This window comes from Moschus berezovskii, chromosome 20 (assembly GCF_049115385.1).
Source record: "Moschus berezovskii isolate FMDL1 chromosome 20, NW_MosBer_1.0, whole genome shotgun sequence".
NCBI classification, from domain to species: Eukaryota; Metazoa; Chordata; class Mammalia; order Artiodactyla; family Moschidae; genus Moschus; species Moschus berezovskii.
The window spans coordinates 59,582,169-59,604,394 of NC_142479.1; the positions used below are offsets into that span (position 1 = coordinate 59,582,169).

Consider the following 22,226-nt stretch of genomic DNA (forward strand, 5'->3'; position numbering starts at 1 on the left):
AAATTTAGTTCTTCCCATTCTGCCGTGGTGGTCATGTTCCAGAGACACTGGCCAGGGGATTAGACTCTACCTCAGCCCATCACACTGTCTGATGGCCTAACTTATCACCTGTAACAAAACACAGAGTGCCTACTGCCTACCAGGGACCCATGACCTTCAGGTTGCTTGAAGGGGACCAGAAGAGACATCCGTATAAACAAATACTGGCCATGTCCCATGCAGTGATTCAGGTTCAGGTTTCCTGGTGGCCCTGCAGAGGAGAGGATCACCTGGGCCTGGGTTGGAGTCACAGGGGATGAGGAAAAACTTCATGAGACAAAGTTGCTTGAACTGGGTTTTGAAGACTGAGTTGGAGTTTTCTGGGTATAGAGAAAGGCATTTAAGGCAGAGAGAACATCCATGTACAGATCTAGAGAGGGTAGATTTCTCCCTCAGTCCAGTGGTTAAGACCTCACCTCCCAATGCAGAGGACGTGGGTTCAGTCCCTAGTCGGGGAGCTAAGATCCCGCATGCCTTTTGGCCAAAAATTCCAAAACATGAACCAGAAGCAATATTGTAGCAAATTCAAAAAGACTTTAAAAACTGTCTACATCAAAAGCTGAAACTGCAATACTTTGGACACCTCATGCGACAAGTTGACTCACTGGAAAAGACTCTGATGCTGGGAAAGGTTGGGGGCGGGAGGAGAAGGGGACGACAGAGAATGAGATGGCTGGATGGCATCACCGACTCTGTGGACATGAGTTTGAGTGAACTCCGGGAGTTGGTGATGGACAGGGAGGCCTGGCGTGCTGTGATTCATGGGGTTGCGGAGAGTCGGACACGACTGAGCGACTGAACTGAATTGATCTGAACATCAAAAAAATTTGCAGTTGCTGGAGGGAAGGGATGGTTAGGGAATTTGGGATGGTCATGTACACACTGCTGTATTTAACATGGATAACCAACCTATCATAGAGCACACTGGAACTCTGCCCAATGTTAGGTATCAGCCTGGATGGGAGAAGGATTTGGGGGAGAATGGATACATGTATATGTATGACTCAGTCCCTTCGCTGTACATCTGCAACTATTACATTATTAATTGGCTATACCTCAATACAAAATAAAAAATTCAAAAAAGAAAAACCTAAAAAGTAAATGTTAAGGTACAGTCATATATGAAAGATTATGTGAACACACAGAGAAGGGCATCTGAGCCCAAATGGAGAATTTGGAGAGTTTTCCTCTGGCCGGAAATGGTGCCTGAGTTATAAATCTTGAAGGAAAGACAAAAAGTAGCCAGAAGTGAGGTTGACCAGCAAAGACACAGGTTTGTGCTTAATATAAGAATTGGGAGAAGTAATCTGGTATTTCTACATAAACTGCAAAGTACAGGGAGGAGAGTGCCAGCCCTAAGGAGCTTCAATAAAAAAAGAAATAGAACAATTCATAAATGTCCTACGGGCTTCCCTGATAGCCCAGTTGGTAAAGAACCACCTGCAATGCAGAAGACCCTGGTTTGATTCCTGGGTCTGGAAGTTCCACTGGAGAAGGGATAGGCTACCCATTCTAGTATTCTTGGGCTTCCCTTGTGGCTCAGCTGGTAAAGAATCTGCCAGCCAATGCAGGAAACTCGGTTTCCATTCCTGGGTAGGGAAGATCCCCTGAAGAAAGAAATGGCAGCCTTCTATAATATTCTTGCCTGGGGAATGCCATGGACAGAGGAGCCTGGCAGGCTATATAAAGTCCACACTGTTGCAAAAGAGTCAGACACAACCTTGAGACTAAATAACAACAAGGCTATTTACAGGTCAGGAAATTGAAATACAGGAAACAAAGGAGCTTGCCCAAGGTTACACTAGTAATAAAACAACGGGGTTTGAACCCACCAGTTCAAACCAGAGGTGTTAAGCTGTTTAACACACCAAGTCCTTTGGATTTAACCTCGCCAGCTTGAGGAACCACTGGAAAGTTGTTCACAGTCGCTGGCTTTGTTTCTTCTTTACCTTCTCTTTCTAATGGCCTCGGTTTTCTCTTCTGGGAGAGCAGAGGGAAAACGCAGAGGGGTATTTGGCTCTTGCAAATTCTTCTGATTTTCCTCCCTCTCCAGGATGGCAAGTGTCAGTTACTTTTAGGGACTTTGTCACTATGGTCATCTCTGCTATTTACATAAGACTTTATTACTTTAAGGGCTTCCCTGGTGGCTCAGATGGTAAAGAATCCTTCTGCAATGCAGGAGACCCAGGTTTGATCTCTAGGTTGGGAAGATCGCCCTGGAGAAGAGAATGGCTACCCACTCCAGTATTCTTGCCTGGGAAATCCCATGGACAGAGGACCCTGGAGGGCTGTAGTCCATAGGGTCGCAAAGAGTCGAACATGACTGAGCGACTAACACTTTCACTTTATTACTTTAAAGCTCTAAGGGCTTACTTTGCGTTTTCAACCCTCCTAAGTTGGTAAAGCGAGTAGTAGCATCCTTATTTACAGATAGTGAAGAGGAAGTTCAGAGAGACTAAATGACTGGGCAGATCACATCTCTGCTGACGATTTCCTTACCTGTAAAGTGAAGTTCTGAAAGAGATGGGAATACCAGACCACCTGACCTGCCTCTTGAAAAACCTGTATGCAGGTCAGGAAGCAACAGTCAGAACTGTACATGGAACAACAGACTGGTTCCAAATAGGAAAAGGAGTACATCAAGGCTGTATATTGTCACCTTGCTTATTTAACTTATATGCAGAGTACATCATGAGGAACGCTGGGCTGGAAGAAGCACAAGCTGGAATCAAGATTGCTGAGAGAAATATCAATAACCTCAGATATTCAGATGACACCACCCTTATGGCAGTAAGTGAAGAGGAACTAAAAAGCCTCTTGATGAAAGTGAAAGAGGAGAGTGAAAAGGTTGGCTTGAAACTCAACATTCAGAAAACAAAGATCATGGCATCTGGTCCCATCACTTCATGGCAAATAGATGGGGAAACCGTGGAAACAGTGTCAGACTTTATTTTTTTGGGCTCAAAAATCACTGCGGATGCTGATTGCAGCCATGAAATTAAAAGACGCTTACTCCTTGGAAGGAAAGTTACGACCAACCTAGATAGTATATTAAAAAGCAGAGACATTACTTCGCCAACCAAGGTCCGTCTAGTCAAGGCTATGGTTTTTCCCGTGGTCATGTATGGATGTGAGAGTTGGACTGTGAAGAAAGCTGATCGCCGAAGAATTGATGCTTTTGAACTGTGGTGCTGGAGAAGACTCTTGAGAGTCCCCTGGACTGCAAGGAGATCCAACCAGTCCATTCTAAAGGAGATCAATCCTGGGTGTTCATTGGAAGGACTGATGCTAAAGCTGAAACTGCAATACTTTGGCCACCTCATGCGACGAGTTGACTCACTGGAAAAGACTCTGATGCTGGGAGGGATTGGGGGCGGGGGGAGAAGGGGACGACAGAGAATGAGATGGCTGGATGGCATCACCGACTCGATGGAGGTGGGTTTGAGTGAACTCCGGGAGTTGGTGATGGACAGGGAGGCCTGGCGTGCTGTGATTCATGGGGTCGCGGACGGACGCGATGAGCGACTGAACTGAACTGGAAGTGAAGTGACTGAACTATCTCTCTCTTTGCAACAATGAAACATTTATCATTCTAGACCTGCTCAGAGTTGGGAAGCCATTCTGAAGCAGAATCGGTTTCATAACCCAGATACATCTCTAGTAGATCGTGTGGGACGTAAAGTCCGGCGCTCCTCAGGCAACCGAAGGGATTGAGTACAGGGTTGCCTCACGTCGGTCTGGGGTCTGCTCAGCGGGTACAGAAAAGCACGTACCAAGCGGCGGAACGGCTTTTGCGGGCGGTGGGGACGCGTTTTTGGAACGGACCAGGGAAAGGAAGTGTGTAACACCATCGAGTGTACCCACTCCCGGCAGCCGCGGGGATGATGCGGCGACCTTGGCGTTCCGGCTGTCCTGGGCGGGCCTGAGCCTTAGGGTCTCCGGTGACGGGCAAAGGAGGCTACCGGCTCTGGACGGGCTCGTTTCGTTGGCAGATTGGGAGGGCTGACCTTGGCCCAGGGTCGGAGCCGATGGCGGCTTGGGCTGTTATCAGCTTGAGCAGGGCCGCTGCCCAGTGGTTGTGGGCGCGAGGCCCCGGGGTCCGGGTGGCTCTTCCGCGCTCCGCCCTGGCCTTCCAGCCTGAGCCCCCGTGCTGTAGCGCCGCTGGGGGCCGGACGCTGCACCTCACGGCCGAAGTCCCCGCGGGGCACAACAAGTGGTCCAAAGTCCGGCACATCAAGGGTCCCAAAGACGCAGAAAGGAGTCGCATCTTCTCCAAGCTCAGCTTGAGCATTCGCCTAGCGGTTAAAGGTGAGAACCTGGCGGTCACCCACCTCTGGCAGCTACCACCCTCACTGTGCCCACGCTCTCACTTGCCTCCCAAACCCCTATCCACGGCCTTTCATTTCAAATGAACTGCAAACGTCTTTCCCAAAATACTTACCCAGCTTTCATTCAAACATCGGATAAAATGTCCTCAACGAACCGAAATCTAAGCGGTGCCTTGACTCTCTTGGCTGATGGAGAGGAGGGGAGGGCGTGGATGTCCCATTTTTCTCTCCTGTCTTATTGAGATGTCTCTGCTTACTCTTTTCTATCTCAGAAGGAGGCCCCAACCCTGAGCTCAACAGCAACCTGGCCAGCATCCTAGAGGTGTGTCGCAGCAAGCACATGCCTAAGTCAACAATTGAGGCAGCGCTGAAAATGGAGGTGTGTCCTCAGTTTGACCTTCCTATTATTGATCACAGCCCCTACCGAGTACATGTTTGGAAGGCCACCGCACTTTAAATTATCAGAGAAGCAGTGTTGTTGACACCGTCAACTTGGAGCCTTCTGGTTACTCTTGGCTATTAGTTATGGGAGCACAGTCAGAAACAGGATGTATAGATGGTGTACATAACTGCAGTCTAAGACTGTTGAGCTGAGTTGTGAGGAGCTGGGGGAAAAAGAAAGGGCCAAGTATGATGTTAGGTTGAGGAAGAGTTTGTTTTTCTGGTATTGATACCTTAAAGGAGAAAAGCCAGAGAAAGAGAGAAGGTGCAGATGATAGTGATGGTGGGAGGGGCTGGGATGTAGAACCCAGGTGTGGGAATTATCTTCAAGTCCAGGTGAGGAGACACCTCTTCTCTGGGATGGGTGGGAAGGATTTGAGGAAGTAGTAGTCATCTTAGTAGCTAATAGTTATTGAGTGTTTACTCCAGACCAAGTTCTTTTAATTTTTTTTCTGGCTGCATCGTGTGGCTTGTGAGATCTTAGTTCCCCAACCAGGGATGGAACCTGTGCCCTCTGCAGTGGAAGCACAGAGTAGAGTCTTAACCACTGGACCACCAGGGAAATCCGGAGGCCAAGTTCTTTGATAAAAACTTTGTATGCATAATTTCACTGAATCATCGGAACAACCTCAAGTTGGAAACTGAGGCACAGAAAGATTAGGCCACTTGACCAGGTCACACAGAAAATGACCGACTGGGAACCAGACAGACCCCAAAGCGTATTTTTGAACCATCCTACACACTGCCTTCATATCAGGTGTGTGCAGATAAGGCATACACCTTTCCCCCACCTGGTGATCCTTTTTTTGTGAAAGAGGGAGAGAGAAGTCATCAGTTGAGTGTTCCTGGGAAGACGGCAGGGCAAGGGGACAGAGAGGAGAAGATAGGGTGTGTGGGTGAGGAATGAACAGAGGCAGCGTGGGGTGTCCCCATGAGATTGGTCCCTGGAGCTTCTGATTGTTTGAATTTTGAGGCCATGCTATTCGATGAGGCCCAGCTGTGTGATTTCTCTTAGCAGTACTCAGCAGCCTAGGGGTAGACTCATGGGTTTCATGCAGGATAAGGTATAGGAGGCTGAGTTTTAGTAGGAGTGATAGAGGGGTGGATGTGGGATTCATCTGGGGAAGGGAGAAACCAAAACTGGGAGATGAGTGATTGATTGTTCAGAGACAAGAGAAACAGACTGCCTTCCAAGTAAGGGGTAGGACTTCCAGTTACCTCACATGTTGATCCCAAGAGCCTCCTCTCAGAGAGGGAGGACAGAATTAAAGCCTTAAGAGCCTCGGCATCACCCCAGAGAGCCCATTCCATGGAGTCAACTTTGTGGTGCTTGTGCCTGGGCTGGCATGGAGGAGGGAATTAGGAAACAGGAAAATGTGTTTGTGTTGCAGAAAACCAAGGACATTTATTTGTTGTATGAGGGCCGAGGCCCCGGTGGCTCTTCTCTTCTCATTGAGGCGTTGTCTAACAGTAGCTCCAAGTGCCACTCGGACATCAAACATATCCTGAACAAGAATGGGTAGGTGTGTGTCTGGGAAGAGTGGAAGGGGACGGAGTCTCTAGGTTCTGATTCTGGGCGAGGTAAGTACTGTCGTTCCTGGTGGGGTTTCAGGTTTTACACACATGTCATCCTTAGTAGAATCCATATGGGATCATTTGTTCTCCTTTAGTGTGTTCTGTAGTGTGCAGGATCCAAAGGACAGGTGGAGAAGGAGTGCTGTGTCCCATTGTCTCATCTGTCCATAGAATGTCCAGGTCTTGAAATGTCCCGCCAGCAAGGTACTCTTAGTTGTACAGGAATTGATGAGCAAAGTCTTTGCAGCCTCCAAACTCCAGCTGGGGCAGAAAATAGAGGGTTGGGGACTTCCCCTGGTGGTCCAGTGGCTGAGACTCCATGCTCCTCAGGTAGGGGGCCTGGGTTTGATCCCTAGGGGAACTAGATCCCACATGTCGCCACTAAAAGGTCTGGCATGCTGCAACTAAGACCTGGGTAGCCAAATTAAACAAAATAAAACAGAGGGTTAGTGTTATGTTCAGATTATTCCCCTGCCCAGAGGTAGCTGCATCTTCTTCAGGAAGAGAGCTGCTCCATGTCTGTTTATACTCCAGGGGTAGCGTGGGAATGAGTGCTGGGCAGTGCTGTGTGGAGGCTGAGTGTCTAAAGGCATCCATTCTGGCCCCTTTCCTCGCCTATTAGGGGAATGATGGCCGAAGGAGCTCGCCACTCCTTTGACAAAAAGGGGGTGATTGTGGTTGGAGAGGAGGACAGAGAGAAGAAACCTGTGAACCTAGAGCGTGCCCTGGAGCTGGCGATAGAAGCAGGAGCTGAGGATGTCAAGGAGACTGAAGACGAAGAGGAAAAGAACATTTTTAAAGTGAGTAAGAAGCCTTGGTGTCTGGTGGACTTCTGAGAGAGCCCTGATATACATGTTAAGTATTCTTATCTCAGTCTCTTCTGTCCTATGTCCAGGGGACAGGTGAGATAAAGAGCTCACATATTGCACAGACAATTTATTAAGTGAATACTGGATAGGGCTTACTCTCCTGAGGACAGGAAGGATTCAGAAGGCTGAACACTCTGTTTCTGCTAGTGAAGACTTAAACCCAGTGATACATTTCAGGAATTTCATGCAGGTGTTTGCAAACTTCTGTCCAGCTTTGTCCTATTATCTTCTGGCTCCTTACCTCGTGACTGTCCTTTGTCCCTAGTTTATCTGTGATGCCTCTTCACTGCATCAAGTGAGAAAGAAACTGGACTCCCTGGGCCTGTGTTCTGTGTCCTGTACGCTAGAGTTCATCCCCAACACAAAGGTGCAGCTGGCTGACCCCGACCTGGAGCAGGCTGCCCATCTCATCCAAGCGCTCAGCAACCACGACGACGTGATCCATGTCTATGACAACATTGAGTAGCCAGACTGTACGTGCCTCCAGGCGGCCTATTCTATAGCACAAGCTTCTGCAGTGTCCCCTGAGACTCAAGCAGATTGGGGGCGAGGGGTGCCTAGCAGGTTAGCAAGCATAGACCTGCAGTTTTGTGGTCAGCTGAATCCCTCCACGTCCATGAAGCCTCTCTGTCAGCTCTGCTGGTGTCTGAGCCCTCCTGGGTGAGTCTCCCACATCCTTCTCGATGCAGGGGATGTGCCCAGTCAGCTGGTCAAGTTCTGATCTCAGGAATCTGGTCCTTGTGGGGACAGTTGGTGCCCTGAGGGCCCATGTACTAGAAACTACTCTTCAATAATAACAGTAATTATTGACCTGAATAGCTGCCCTGCTGTTGTGTGACTTGAGTCTTCCTGAGTTTGTGTCCAGCTGGTGGGACCCTCTTGACTTTCTTTTAAGTGGGTTTAGTTCCACTACTCCAGTCCCAAGACTCTATTTTTTTGATTGACCATAGAAACGTGACTCCCTCCAGGTGCTTTGTGTTCTAGTGCTGGTCTAATGGCCTAAATCTGTCATTCTTTCACATACCTAATATCACTCAAACACCTACTGTGTACCAGGAACTGTACTTAGAAGCTGCCCAATTGATGCCCTGTGCTGGATCTGCTCTAAGACATTGGACGACTTCAGGGAGAAGACACAGGATCTCTCTGTTCTGGAGCTGTCCAAGGGCAATGTGAACTGCTGTGCATGCATCCTTGTTCTCTTCCTGTGGCCTCTGTATCCTTCTTCTGCCAGAGAGCTTAAGGCTCTAGCCCAAAAGGTGCCAATGTAAGGGACTCCCAGGCCTTGCTTTGTCCAGGTCCCTCTGTGTTCTGAGTGCTTTCACTGCTGAGTGAACCTATCAGTGGGCTGCACCCAGGAGAAGAAACACCAAGCTGGTTTTGAAAGCTGTCTGATGCCCGGAATGCCCAGCTCTGGCCCCTCTTCATCCCTCATGCCAGTTGGATGATGGGGCACTGGGAACTGGAAAGGAAATGAGAACAGAAAGAAGGGTGAAGAGCTGAGTCAGGAGCCTGGCCAGATGGGAAATAGGATCCATGGTGCCTTTTGCTCCAAAGAGTCATTTCTAGGTTTAGAGACACCAGGAGTGCCAACCACCTGTGCTGGAGCCTGTCAAGTATGTGGGGCCTGGAGTGGCTTTTTGATCCCTGTTATTCACCTTCTTATAAGTTGGTTAAGGCAGTTCTGAGCTCAGTGTAATTTTCCTGAAGGAGCCTTAGGTAAATTAGGATGGGAAAGAACTAAAACCAAATTGGCTCTAAGTGATAGCTTCACTTTCTAGGAAAAGCAGATTACTAATTCCATGATGACTTCAACAGCTGGAGAGTGAAGCCTGGGGGAAGAAAATTAACTAAATAATCCCTTATGATGCCAAAACATGCACTCTTATACCTCATTTCATAATGGTGGTACTACCTGGGATTTTTAGTTTTTATAGGAGATAACTAATCTAAATATCTGAATAGCACATCATTAAAACAGGGCATTGTAAAGTTTAAATGTCACTTCCTAATTTATAAGATACTTTCATATTTTATTTATTTGACTTTCAAGACAAATCTCTAAAATAGTCAGGCCAAGTATTTTATGCCCAGATGATCTCATACCAAGCAGGTGAAAACTCTGTCTTGCATTCATAGACCCTGGTTTATAAAATAGCTCTGTTTTGTGAATGTTGAATATAGATTACATTGGAGAAATGTGATCATTTCTGATATGAGTAGTCTTGTACTAAGGAAGCCTGCTCGAGAAGGGAACTTGGTTACTCATGTGAGTAGTCCTCTGATCTAGTAGATAGGATTTGTTACTGTGAATTCTCCTGTAAACCAGTTCGCATCAAGACATCCTAGACAGCTCTGCACTGACCCCTGGCGGTGCCCTGCAGTTAATATGGAAAAGGCAGAAATGAAAGCTTACTCTCAGACCTGTTCTGATTCTAGATCTGATAAAGAGATCCTTAGCTACATAGGTTAAATAGTTAAATAGCTATTTAACTGAAAATTTAAGTAAAGATGGTATGAGCTGTTTTGCCACTAGAAATTATTTTTTAAAGAATATTTTATGTCAGAGAAAGCATCTACAATATAATGTTAAATGAAAAACAAAGATTAAAAACTGTATGTATAGTGTGTTCCAAATTTTAAAATATATGTGATGCTGTATATATGAAATTTTAAGAATAGAAGGAAGTATACCAGAATAGCAAAACTGATTAGTTCTGGGTGGTGATGTTATAACTGAGTTTTATTTTCATGTATTACATTTATTAGGGAAGCATTTTTTAAAAAGGAGTAAACTAGTGATGTTATCTTCCTACTAAGGAAGCAACATGTGAACACCTGGGATTCAGGTGACCTTGAAGTCAAAAGAATGGGGTCTGGTCCTGGCTTGCCTTATCTGTGGTCAGTGTCTTAACAAAATCATTTAGCACCTTGAGCTGGCTTGGGCTCACTTTCAAGTGTCCTTTCAGTGGGATGGAAGTATCAGTGACAGGCTTTGTCCATAGCCTTGACTCTCACTGGGAAACACTCATGTAGTATGTAGCTGCTGCACCTCTGTCAGGGGCCCCGGCTGAATCAGACTGGAACAGTGAAGGCTCTGCCTCCAGCTAACCATGGAACTTCGGTTGTGTGGTTACTTTTATTTTTTTTCTCTTGAAACATATAACATAGATGTCATCCAGTTGCCTTGAGAATTAAATAAGTTAATATGTGCTCAGCACTTGAAACAGTGCCTGGCAATAGTAAGTATTCAAGATATGTTGGCCTTTTTTCCAAGTATGAATGAATGTTTTTTTAAAACATTTTTTATTTTATATTGGAGTAGAGTCAATTAACAATATTGTGATAGTTTCAGGTGTACAACAAAGCAACTCAGCCATCCATATACATGTATCCTGAATGAACATTTTTAAAAACTGAAATGTGACCACCCTATATATATCTGCTTTGTAACCTGTCCCCCACCCTCTCCTTCCCCTTCACAATATATCCTAGATGCCTTTTGGTATTGGGATGGAGAAGTCTACTTCTTTCTTTTTAGTAGCTACATAGTATTTTATTATTACTAATTTTATTATTAATTAATGTGTCATAATTTATTTTATTTAATTAGTCTCTATTAATGGATATTTGGATTGTTTATCTTACAGAAGATGCTACAGTGAATACTTTTTACCTTTGCTCTCTTGCAAAGTATTCTTCACGATACATTTATAGAAGTGGAATTACAAAACACGAAGCAGTTTTTCTTTAGACGTAAATGTCAATATGTAAAAATGTAAAGATGTAAAAATCTATGTACCTCCTTCCTTAAAAAAGCAGAGGACCTAACTGATTAAACTGGTAATCTGAATATATTCTATGTTACTTCTGAATTAAAAGAATTTTCATCAAATCAGGTGATGGGTTTTTTGGTTTGTTTCCCTGTTTTACACCAGATTCATTGAGATATCCCTTCAGAGAATTTATTCATTGGTATTTGTTGTTCCCTGTCATGTGTCCTGTGCTCTTGAAAAATGAAAAGGAATGTGTGCAGCTGGTGTGTGAGTGGCTGTTTAATGGGACCAGTACTCCGAGGCCTTGAGCTCTAGGGTTGGGTCATGAATCTTGGGGTCAGGGATGGCTCAGGTGCTTAAACAGAAGCACCTACTCAGTGTAAAACTAGGGTGATAGACCTGAGAAGGCCTGGTCCCATTGGGAGGCTTCACATGGGGAAAAAGAAGGGGGAGGAGAGAAACAACATAGAAAGGGAAGATAAAATACAGAGCGAAAGGAAATGACAACAGCAACATCCCCATCAGAGGTTCACTTATTCATTCAACAGATGTTTGTTTTCTGCATGTGCCGTGAAAGATGGTAGGCCATCTTTTTTGAATGACACAGCTTCTATTTTTTTTTTTTTAGAGGCTAGTACGCTCCCGAGACATGGGAGTGGGCCAACCCCAAAGGAGAGGCCCAACTTCTGTCTTTATGCTTACTTTCTTAAAGGCAGTTACAGTAGAGTAAGACAAGTGCTTTGATGAATAAAGTACTAGGTACTCTGGTGTCCAGATTTAGGGCTTTCTGCCTGGAAAGGCTTCCTGAATGGAGCAATGTTTAGGCCTACTTCTTCCCTGAAAGAATGAGGGTGGGGGCAAGAATGGAGGAGAGGGGTGTTCGAGACAGTGAATATGCAAAGGTTAGGGGCTAGAGAGAGTCATATTTGAGGAACTACCAGTGGTTCTGTGTGACCGGAACAGAGAATTTGAATGATGGGGTTGTTGGAGGTGGGAAATGGAAAAACTTATGGCTGGAGAAGGAATGGTTCCAGGTCCTTCTTAACTACATTGATGTATTCGACTTTTCCTAAGGGTAATGGGGACTGTAAAATCTTTCAGGAGATCATGGCAGGATCAGGGATCCTTTTTTTTTTTTTAGGGATCCATTTTAAAAGGTCACCCTGTGATGGGAGTGATCTTGCGAAGCTGTTAAACTAAATACTCCAAGTAATAGACTTGGGAGGTTTGAACTAGAATGGTGGAGCTGGGACAGGGAGAGGAGTGGACAGGTTGGACACATGGTCAAGATTAGCTGTGGGGGAAGAGAAATGAAGAGGACGAACTCTTCAAGTCTGATAACTCAGAAGCATCCAAGTTGGGGAACTGATGATGAAGAGAGCAAATGAGAACCATGGAGGAAAACGATCAGATCAGTTTGGACCTGTGGAATTTGAAGTACCTGCAGAATACTCAATGGGTGATGTCTCTGAAGTTCAGAAGAAAGCCCAGTAGGATGACTGCAGCGTGGGGATGTTTGAAATGGCTGGTTCAGTGACAGACAACGGAAATGGAGTCCTCAAAAAAGCAGTTGCTAGGAAGGTAGCCAGGGACGGCGGAGCCTGGTGGGCTGCCGTCTATGGGGTCGCACAGAGTCAGACACGACGGAAGCGACTTAGCAGCAGCAGCAGGAAGGTAGCAGAAAAATCAGGAGGCTCTTTCCAGCTAGAGACTTATGTTGCTGTATTGCATGTGCTAGTATGTGCTACAAAGTTTGAGTCTATTCTGTGTGTGATGGGAAGCCCTCAGAGGGTTGAGAGCAGTGAATGACATGATGTTAATTCCATTTTACAAGGATCACTTTGGCTGCTGTGTGGAGCATCATTTGTTAGGTGACCGCAGAGGAAACAGGGAAACCAGTTAGGAAGCCAAGGCAGTCACCCAGTACGTAGAAGGTGGTGGCTTGCACCAGGGTGGAAGTAGTGAGAAGCAGTTGGATTCAGATACATTTTTAAAGGAAAGCTGAAAAGACTTGCTGGATGATTGGATAGAGGAATGTTAGAGAAAGAGTGAAATGAAGAAAGATGCCTCCTAGGTGTGTATTTTTATGACTGGGAAAACAGAGGAGCAAGGTTTTGTGGGGAAGAGGGAAAGAATGAAGAATTCAGTGTAAAACACGTTAAACTAGAGTGGTATTTTAGAAATTCCAAGAGATGCTGCTGAGTAAATGGCAACCCACTCCAGTGTTCTTGCCTGGAGAATCCCAGGGATGGGGGAGCCTGGTGGGCTTCCGTCTATGGGGTCACACAGAGTTGGACATGACTGAAGTGACTTAGCAGCAGCAGCAGCAGCAGACCTTTGAATATAGGCAAATATTCCTAAATCTAAGAGGTGGATTTAAAGAAAAAGATCTAAAGTAATTCTTAAGAGATTTGATACCCAAGGCAAAGTCACCACTAAAGGTTCTTAGTTGACAGTTGAAAGTGACATCAGAGGAAGATGTTTTTGGCGTCTGATTTATCTTACACTGAATAGGGACCCGAGGAAGGGAGCCCGGATTGTGGTGGCCTTGGAATCTGAAGATGGAGGTATATAAAATGCTGAACAGTGGAGGCTGGGAAAATTAATTATGGTCATCTCTATTTTGAAATATGCAGTCAAGTACAACTGTTTTGGGACAATATTAAGTGGCACGGGAAAACAGGATAAAACTTAAGCACACTACAATATGAAGCCGTTTTTATCAAACGTTGTATATTTAGGTAGGAAAGAGCCAAAATATCTCTGGGGTGGAATTTTTATTTTTTTCAATTTTAATACAGAGCTTGTGTTGCTTTTATGACCAGAAAAAATTTTTTCTTCCCGAAAGACCCTCACTTAATGGTTTCGGCCCTGGCCAGCAGATTCCTAGGACCCACTTCCCGGCACTACCCCAGCCCCTTGGGGTGTGTGGCTGTTGAGACCCAGGAAAAGGCAGGCAGTGGTAAACCGCTCCTGCCTCCCGGCAAGCGCAGCCTCTGGACCGGAGGACTTGCTTGGGGGTCCGGCGGCAGAGGTGGTCACACGCCGGGAAGCGCTCAGAGCCACAACCCTCCCCGCTTATTACGCGCCGGTGTGGGGACACGGAGGGGCAGGACTTCAGCCTCAGGAACCGCGGAGAGCTGGAAGGGCGGGAGGCAATGGGGCCCCTCCAAACGTCTTCCTAAACTCCAGCCCCAAAGTAGCCGGCGGGGAACCGCGCCAGCCCGCGCGCCAGCCGAGACTTGGGTGACTGACAGGAGGTGGGAATGTGGGCGGAGCCTCAAGCGCGAGCTGTGATTGGAAAAACCCACACCTCCCGGGGAGAGGGGGCGGGCAAGTCTGCGAGGGATGCGCAGAGGAGGGTGCTCAGAGCCCTCTACGTGATTGGCTAGCAGAGAAGTGAACCGGGAGCTGTTCCGATGATTGGCAGAGGGTAGACAACCCTCCGAAACTGCTTTGGCTTCGCCTATTGGCATCTTGCTAGAGTAGGCGGGATTGGTTCATCGAGGGGTGCCGTTGATTAGCTGGCGGCTGAGAGTTAGGGTGTTGGAGAGAGCTGGGGGAGGAGGGGCGGCGGGGGTAGCGACTTCCTTCTTGTTATTGGCTGGTGAAGTGAGTGAGGGGTGGCACCATGGGCCAGCGGCTGGCTAGGATTGGCGGGTATTGGGATGAGTGACACACAGAGGGGCGAGCTGCGCGACCAGCGGTTTGTTTTTCGGAGCGTTCCTGAGGTGGAGAACGGCGGCCGGACGGAACGACTTCGGGACTGAAGGACTGGCGGTCGGGCGGGCCGAGCGGCGCCGCCGAGGCCGGGCTGGGCCGAGCCGAGGAGCGCCGGGGATGTAGCGGGCCACCCTGCCCATGCCACAGCGCCCGGCCGCGGGCGGAGCCGGAGCCGGAGCCTGGGGAGGCGGCGGGGGCCCCGAGCGCAGCCCGCGCCCCCCGCGCGGAGCCAGGCCCGCTGCCGTCCCCGCCGCCCGGGCCCCCGGCATGCAGCTCCGGCTGCGGAGGTGACACTCGGGCCCGAGCCGCCGCCGCCCCCATCGCCACCATGGGTGAGTGTCGCCACCGCCCCGGCCTGTGCCCGCGCTGCTCCTCGTCGCCCCGCCCCGGGCTGAGGGGAGGAGGACCCTGGGCCGCCGCCTGACAGGCATGGACAGCCCGCCCGGCCGGGACTGCGGACCGCCGGCGCCTGCCCGCCCCGCTCGCGGCTTAGCGGCTCCGCGGCCCGGGCAGGGGTTCTGGCTCCGCCGGCCTTCAAGGGCGGCCCCGGTCCGCTGAGCCCACTCGGCCGCCTTTTTCCGGGCCGCGCGGCCAGCACATCCCGAGGAAGCGGCAGCGAGTCGAGGGCCTGTGCTCTGCGGAGCAACCCGCTCCGGGCCAAGCGAGCGGGACCCCGAGCCCGAGGGCGGGGGAGAGCGAGCGCAGTGTGGGGCCCGGGCTGGAGGCTGGTGCAGGCCTAGCTGCTGTTGTGTCTTTTCCTTGATTTGCTTTTTTTTTCCTGCCTGTGTCATTTCCTTCCCTTTGCTCACACAGGCCGGCCTGTGAGAGTTCCCGGGGCTTGCTCTCGAGCCCTGTGCGCGCCCCAGCGCAGGGGGGAGGGCGTGCGGGGAGACAGGCTGGGAGGTGATTAAAATGGCAATCACTGTTATCAACCGCGCGGTTGAGAAATGCGAGCTGCTCGCAGATTGCTGGAGTTTAGGAATCGGCTGCCAGTGATAATACACATCCTACTTTTTGAAAAATCTCGTTGCAGTGTTTTACATCCATTAGTTTAATCTAGCTGTCTCCCTGAAATTATGTAACGTTTGAAAGAAACATTCACTGCACAAAAGAATCTCTATGAAATCATTTCCTTTTTAATCGATAGTTGCAATTTCTGTTGTGAAGATGTAGTCTAAGGAACGCTTTTAATGTCTTCCACACGCAGCATTTGAACTGAATTATATTTCATGTCCTTTGTGGTAATTTAGCAGACGACTATTGGAGTAGATTAAGTAGCAATAACATGTTCGATGTACTTTGCTTCTCTTGTTGAATCAGTTATTTTGATACGATTGTCTGCAGTGGCAAGTTTTGCAAAGTATTTGGTATTGTCCTAAGTAATCAAGGGGTAAACTTCAGTTAAGGGATCGTTTGCACAGTCACTGATTCCATCTGTGAAGAGGGAACATTAATGTTTGCTTTGCCCTATGGCAAGGTCAAGTCGTTTTTGTAGGAGGTTAAGTGTTTGCTGTGTCACATTGGGCAGATAATCTTTTGTGGCCCATCTTTACACTCTGGCTTTGAATTAATCGCCTTGTTCTTGTTCCATGTTGCCCCTCTACAGTAAGGATTGGGTTCCTTCATTTATTGGGCTAACTGTTTCCTTCCCATGCTTTATTTCAGAAGTGCTTGCTTTTCTGGGCAAAGTCTGTGACAGTAAGCAGAAAACGAACTCAGTGAGGCCTGGTATTTATTGAATAAATACGTAATTCAACAAATACTTGTTGAGCATTTACTGTAAATGGGGCTCATAATTCTTCTTGTCCTCCCCAGGTTTCACACATTTATCTTGTGCTCTGGATTTTGATGATCACACTAAATCTTTGAATTGATTTGTGAACCTACATTTGTGATAATCTTTCTAATCAGTCTTTCCTTTTTATCCTGCGGGGACAGGCTTAAATCCCAGAGAGGAGTGTGAATACTTGAGGGTGTGGAGACCTCCCATTTTCCACTTTCTTGACTGCTAAATCAGTGTCCAGATGTGTTGACTACATTCCATGCCTAATAGTAAAATAGAGATCAGCCTGTTTTCACATTTCAAGATCATTTCAAAAAGTTTAAATGTGTGAGTATATGGAGACAATGATGGGGAGGAAAGGAACTATGTAGATAGGGTCCAGAGCCCCAAAGGAAAAAGGACCAAAAACTCCATATCTTCTCATTTGTTCCCATGTCAGTTTTTACATGAAGAAAGTGAGACAGTGAGGGGAAAATTAACTTGCCTGGTAGCTGCAGTATATTAATTGTCAGACAAGCTGATTTAAGAACCCCTGCCTGGCTTTCTTCAGCACTCTTCCCTCATACCATTCTCACTTTCAAGTAGATGACCTTGACAGGCACTTAGAACTAGTACTGAATTCTCTTAGAACCTGACCTTCAGTCTGCTTTGTATAGGGCTCAGCAAGGGTGTGTGTACAAACACGTAGACGCGGGGTCTCTCTGTTAGGTACTAGTTCCCATTGGTGATATAAATGATAGAAAGTCCGATTCCCAGGTTAGTGTGCATTAGTTGCAGTATGTAGTCCTAAATAAGTTCAGGGGGTAACAAGGGAGAAACATAGACTTATTAATCTTTTTATTATACTTGTTAAACTCCATCCCAGCGAGGAAAGGACTAAAACTAATTTGAGTCCCTGCCCTTCAGGTTCCTTGGTTAACAGTCATATTTTCCTGAGCTGTTCTAAGCCCCAGACTCAAGCTTGTTTGACAGCTTGGGTTGCTAATGAAAACAGGTCAGATTTCATATTAGCAGTTAGCCCTAGTAACTTTCTAGTGGAAATTACACTTATCCTTGTAAATAATAGGAAATACTCTTCTTGTTTGTTTTTGGCCTTTTTTTTTTTTGGCTTTTTTTATTATGTGGTTATAAAAAAAATTGGAAATTGACTGGTCGATTTTTCTTGGTCACACCAAAATTCCCTCCTGGTTTTAGTAATTATAGTGGCAAATGCTGCTAATTACACCTAAGATTAATTTGCTGGTGCTTACTTGGGCTCTATAAATGCAATCTAAAAGTTGGTGGGAAGTATTACTGAAAAATATGTAACAACTTGGAAACATTGCAGGAACATGAACTGAGTGTAGGATTTAGGATGGTGTGGTTCTGGTTTGATAACTTGGTTTGAAGTCAGAATCATTGTTTCAAGGCTGTTGGAAGCTCCCAGTCAAACCAATCTCAATTCAGTTTGGCTAGAATCTGACTGCCTGTGTAGATCTAAATAGTTGGCAACTGTTTGTTAATTGAAATTGGGATCATAGCTTAATGACTCAACATGGCTATGTGATGACTAGACTTCTGATGTTTTACAAAATTATGGTTGGCTTTAAAACTGAATTTTAGGCATTTATAAAAAGTAAGTATCAGTCCAACTGAGCATGACTTGACTTAGTGAAATACACAGGATAAGAAGCAGTTTTCTTGGTTCTGACTATCTAAGCTATCCATTTTTTTTCCTTTGCCCCTTTTATTAAACGTCTCTTCTGTGTCAGATACAGTACATGTATATGTACTTATCCTGTATTTAAGAAGTTATAGTTAGGTAAGGTGAACCAGAAACATATAAACAAATAAGTGATGTTATAGATACTTTGTCAAAACTGTAAAGATACATTGGATGGAGAGATCAGTTCTGTAGTTTTGAGACTGACATACATTATTCTATAGTCCTCAGACCTCAACTTAAAATAAAATATGATGGTGATACATGGATTCTTACGAGGAAGCAATAGATTAATTTATAATGTGTGTTTTTAAATTTTAAGTCATCAACTGATATTGAAGGACTCTTACATCACAGAAACAGAAAAATAAACCCCAGAATTTGACTTTGCGATCTAGCAAAGTTTTCAACCAGGATCTTGAAGGAAAAATGTTTGTTGTGAATTGAGGATCAGAGCTTTTCGCTTATACTTATTATACTAGGAGATGATGTTTGCCCAGACAGACAGGATGGAGGAGAACTGTGCAGGTATGTAACATGTCATGAACAGTAAGGTAGTAAAATCAGACTCACAGACACTGAAGGACAGGATCTCCTGAGTGAGCAGTGTGATCAGATGATCTGACAAAGTTGGGTAGAGTAGAGCATTGTCAAGATGAAGAAGTCATTTAAATGAAAACAGATTAAATTTGGGAGTTGTATGTATGGGAAAAAGAGTGTCTGGCATCATGCAGGACAACAGTGTTTATCCAACGACTTGTTGCTTCTGGAAACTTTTCTGGGGTTTTAGCCAAGGGAATTCATAAATGGGAGTGCCTTAAGACCCTACTTTTAGATAGAAGTAATAGCTCAGTCTGGAAGGGTGACTTCCTGCTGGGGTTAATGAGCAAGGAGTGTGTTTGCCTGGCAGCCCCCACGCCTTAGGTCAGGATATCAGAAGAAAAAGTACTCGCTGCTGGATAATTACAGATAGCTATCTGCTTGAGACTGCTGACAGAGCTTCCACTTTTAAAGCCTGAATTGATTGTAAACCCTGTTTCATAGATCCCTTCTTTTTTTTTTTTTCCTATGAATATTCCTCACCCCTAGATCTTTAACCCTCTAATCTCTAGAGTTAACTTCTTCCTTTGTGCTTCTTTCTGGTAGCTTTGAAGTGTGTCATACCACCCCCATCCTTTGGAAATCTTTTCAAGGTTATAGCATACTCTTACCTCTGCCTCAACTTGTTCACGTGTAAAGTTCATAAAGCAATTATTGATTTCCACTTCTTCCAATTTTCTTTTAATCTTCAGCTTCTCGATTCCCTGTCAAGATGTTTCTGCCTCTTTTACCCTATTGGACCTGCCTGCCCCTGTTCTTTGGTCTTAGCGTCTGTGGTGTTACTTTTTGTTTGTTTGTTTCTAGTTCTCTTAAAGACTTCTGTGCTCACACATCTTCTTCCTTCTCTTCTTGTTGGCATGAGTATTCCCTCAGGATCAGTCCCTGAGCCTCTTTTCTTTTTCTCCGCTGTTCACTTGCTTTCATGTCCCTTCTCCTCCTCAGTTCATTTATAAAGCTCTCATCCATAGCTGGATCAGCTTTCTTTTTTGAAAAAAATCTTTATTCTGTAAAATTATCTATATAACCCCTTGCTACTCAGCTGTAAAAAAATTTTTTTATACATATGTTTCTGTATTCTGGTTTGTATCTTGTCTAATTCGGTCTCTTTATTTGCATAACCTTGTATTTGTGTGTTGTTTGTCTTTTTACCCCTGGAGTTTGAGTACCTGAAAGTATCTTTCAAAACTGTCTAATGTATAATACATGATAGGTAGTCAGTAAATGGTTATTGTTAATGATTAATAAAAATTCTAAAATAAAATTAAGTATTAGGATAGATTGTGGCCTCCAGTCTTTTCCCATTAACCGTTTTTTCCCCATTGATGATGATAATAGTCAGCATTTTTTCAGCATTGAGTACCATGAGGAATAATTCGTAAGGTGCTTTTTCCCCCCTCTTAAGTCTCACAGCAGCTCTGTGTAGTGATACTTTTGTTATGTACATTTTACAGGTGAGGAAATTGAGGTTTAGGGAGAATAAATGATTTGTCTAAGGGCTCCTTAAAACCCAAGTCTTTCTGACTCCAAGGTCCGTATAACTGCTGCACTCTAAGAAAGCTATTTGTTAATTTTTTTTTTTTTTAAGGAATGCATACGGTAGCACAGATAATTCAGTTAAAATCCCAATCCAGGAAGAAATGCCTGAAAGAACCACTTGATGTGCTTCCCATCTCCTCAGTTTGAAGTATCAATTTAAGAACCAGTTTGCCTCTAGAAATGTATGCAACTCTGACACAACAGCAGATTCTATAACTATATTTCACTTGTGTCAGTTGTCCTGGATTCCAGGAGATAGAGCCAAACCATTCCTCCAGTGTGTTCTCAGCGCTGGAACTACCAAACAAGTTTATCCGTTAAGTAATGCCAGGAATTGGTTAGCTTCCTGGAAACAGAATTTGTCAACCTGATAAACCAGCTCTTATAATAGCATCATCTTATACAGAATTAGAAACAATTTCTCTAGTCATACTTGTCACAGATTTGATTTGAAAAGCATGTGTGTATCTGTGTGTGAATATACACATCCATTTTGTTTCAATATCTGAGTTGAGAGAACTATTCTCAGTTCTAAGGCTGGTTTCCTTGATATTGAAAATTCCATGCATTCTACTGTTAGGACTGTCAATGTATGCTCCTCAGAAAACACCCATCTAGTGCCATCTAGTCATAATCATAGTGATCCCAATTTACTGTTAAGTGCATGCATGTGTCACTCAGTCGTATCTGACTGTTTGAGACCCCATGGACTGTAGCCTGCCAGGCTCTCCTCCAGGGTATCTTCCTGACCCATGGATTGAACCTTCGTCTCCTGCATTGGCAGGTGGATTCTTTACCATTCAGCCACCTGGGAAGCCCCTATTTACTATTATAGTTGGTCCAATAAGTATATATAATATTTAATGATATATAATTTTATACATATATATTTATTTATGTTAAATTTAAGTGCTTGTGTGTATGCTAAGTTGCTTCAATTGTGTGTTCGACTTTTTGCGACCCCATGGACTATAGCCCACCAGGCTTCTCTGTCCATGGGATATCCCAGGCAAGAATATTGGAGTGGGTTGCCATTTCCTTCTCCAATATAAATGTGTATATTTATATTATATGTATATAAGGCAGTCATTCTAGTTTAGGTGTTATACTCTAGTTTTAAAATTTTGGTTTGGAGGTTAAAAAACAAAAACCAAGCAAGTTCTCTTTCTTTAAGGAGCCTACAGGTAAATTGTGAGAAAATATAATTGATGGGATGTACGAGTTTTAATTTTTTAATAAGTGTCTGTGTAAATGCCTTCTTCGTCCTCATTCGTTACCTCATTCATTCTTTTTGTACTGCAGCTGTATCACACTCACTCTTTTGTATGTATTTTGAAGTGGAATTAGTAAGGAACCTACTCTAATGGTGTTTTTCTTACAAGTCTTAGATCTAATTTTACTTTTCTGAGCAGGCAGAGGTCTCTTTACGGGTACCCTTCTCCTTCCTTCCTGCACCTCCTCAGAGGGCAAGTAGGGCACCTGAGGAGATTTGGTCCAGGACAAGGGGAGAGGCGGATGATGCCATTTGCTTCCTATGTGCCATGCTGGTCTTTCCTTTACACAGGGTATTAGAATATTTTCAAGGGACAGTGATAAAGGGCAGAAGATAGGCACACTCTATGGGTGGAGTCTTGTGCTTGCTTCTTTTAAGGTGTGCCCCAAGTCCGTAATTGACTCACTTGTCATGAAAGCAAATGTAACAACTCATTCCTCATGTTTCTTTACAGATCAACAGACCTGTTTATTTTCAACCTCCCACTGCTATTTGAGTGGACAAGGATCTCTTGAAGGACCTGGGAAAATTTGGCAAAACGTGGAATTGGCCTGGTTTTAGGTTCTCGGGTTTGGCCAGTT

At 45.3% G+C, this 22,226-nt stretch overlaps 2 protein-coding genes across 5 annotated transcripts in view; both read left to right on the top strand.

Annotated features, from left to right (window-relative positions):
• Window positions 1-3,868: 3,868 nt before the first annotated feature.
• Window positions 3,869-11,141, top strand: TACO1 (translational activator of cytochrome c oxidase I). Its single transcript, XM_055408179.2, has 5 exons — window positions 3,869-4,347; window positions 4,640-4,746; window positions 6,200-6,327; window positions 7,006-7,183; window positions 7,518-11,141. The coding sequence occupies exons 1-5, from the start codon at window positions 4,068-4,070 to the stop codon at window positions 7,716-7,718; spliced, it is 894 nt and encodes a 297-aa protein (XP_055264154.2). The 5' UTR covers window positions 3,869-4,067; the 3' UTR covers window positions 7,719-11,141.
• A 3,559-nt stretch (window positions 11,142-14,700) lies between these two features.
• Window positions 14,701-22,226, top strand: part of MAP3K3 (mitogen-activated protein kinase kinase kinase 3) — a 58,992-nt gene continuing 51,466 nt past the window's right edge. For 2 of the 4 annotated variants that reach the window (XM_055408180.2, XM_055408181.2), the window contains exon 1: window positions 14,701-15,083. In XM_055408180.2, the coding sequence (XP_055264155.1) occupies window positions 15,080-15,083 (4 nt within the window). In that variant the 5' untranslated portion in view covers window positions 14,701-15,079. The remainder of the gene's footprint in view (window positions 15,084-22,226) is intronic. The other 2 variants (XM_055408182.2, XM_055408183.2) reach the window with 1 other exon arrangement.

Bases quoted from the DNA above. Each gene is read 5' to 3' on its own strand.
- TACO1 (XM_055408179.2), top strand. From the start codon at position 4,068: ATGGCGGCTTGGGCTGTTATCAGCTTGAGCAGGGCCGCTGCCCAGTGG. The intron at 4,747-6,199 runs GTGTGTCCTCAG...TTTGTGTTGCAG, and splicing joins AGGCAGCGCTGAAAATGGAG to AAAACCAAGGACATTTATTT. The intron at 6,328-7,005 runs GTAGGTGTGTGT...CTCGCCTATTAG, and splicing joins CATATCCTGAACAAGAATGG to GGGAATGATGGCCGAAGGAG.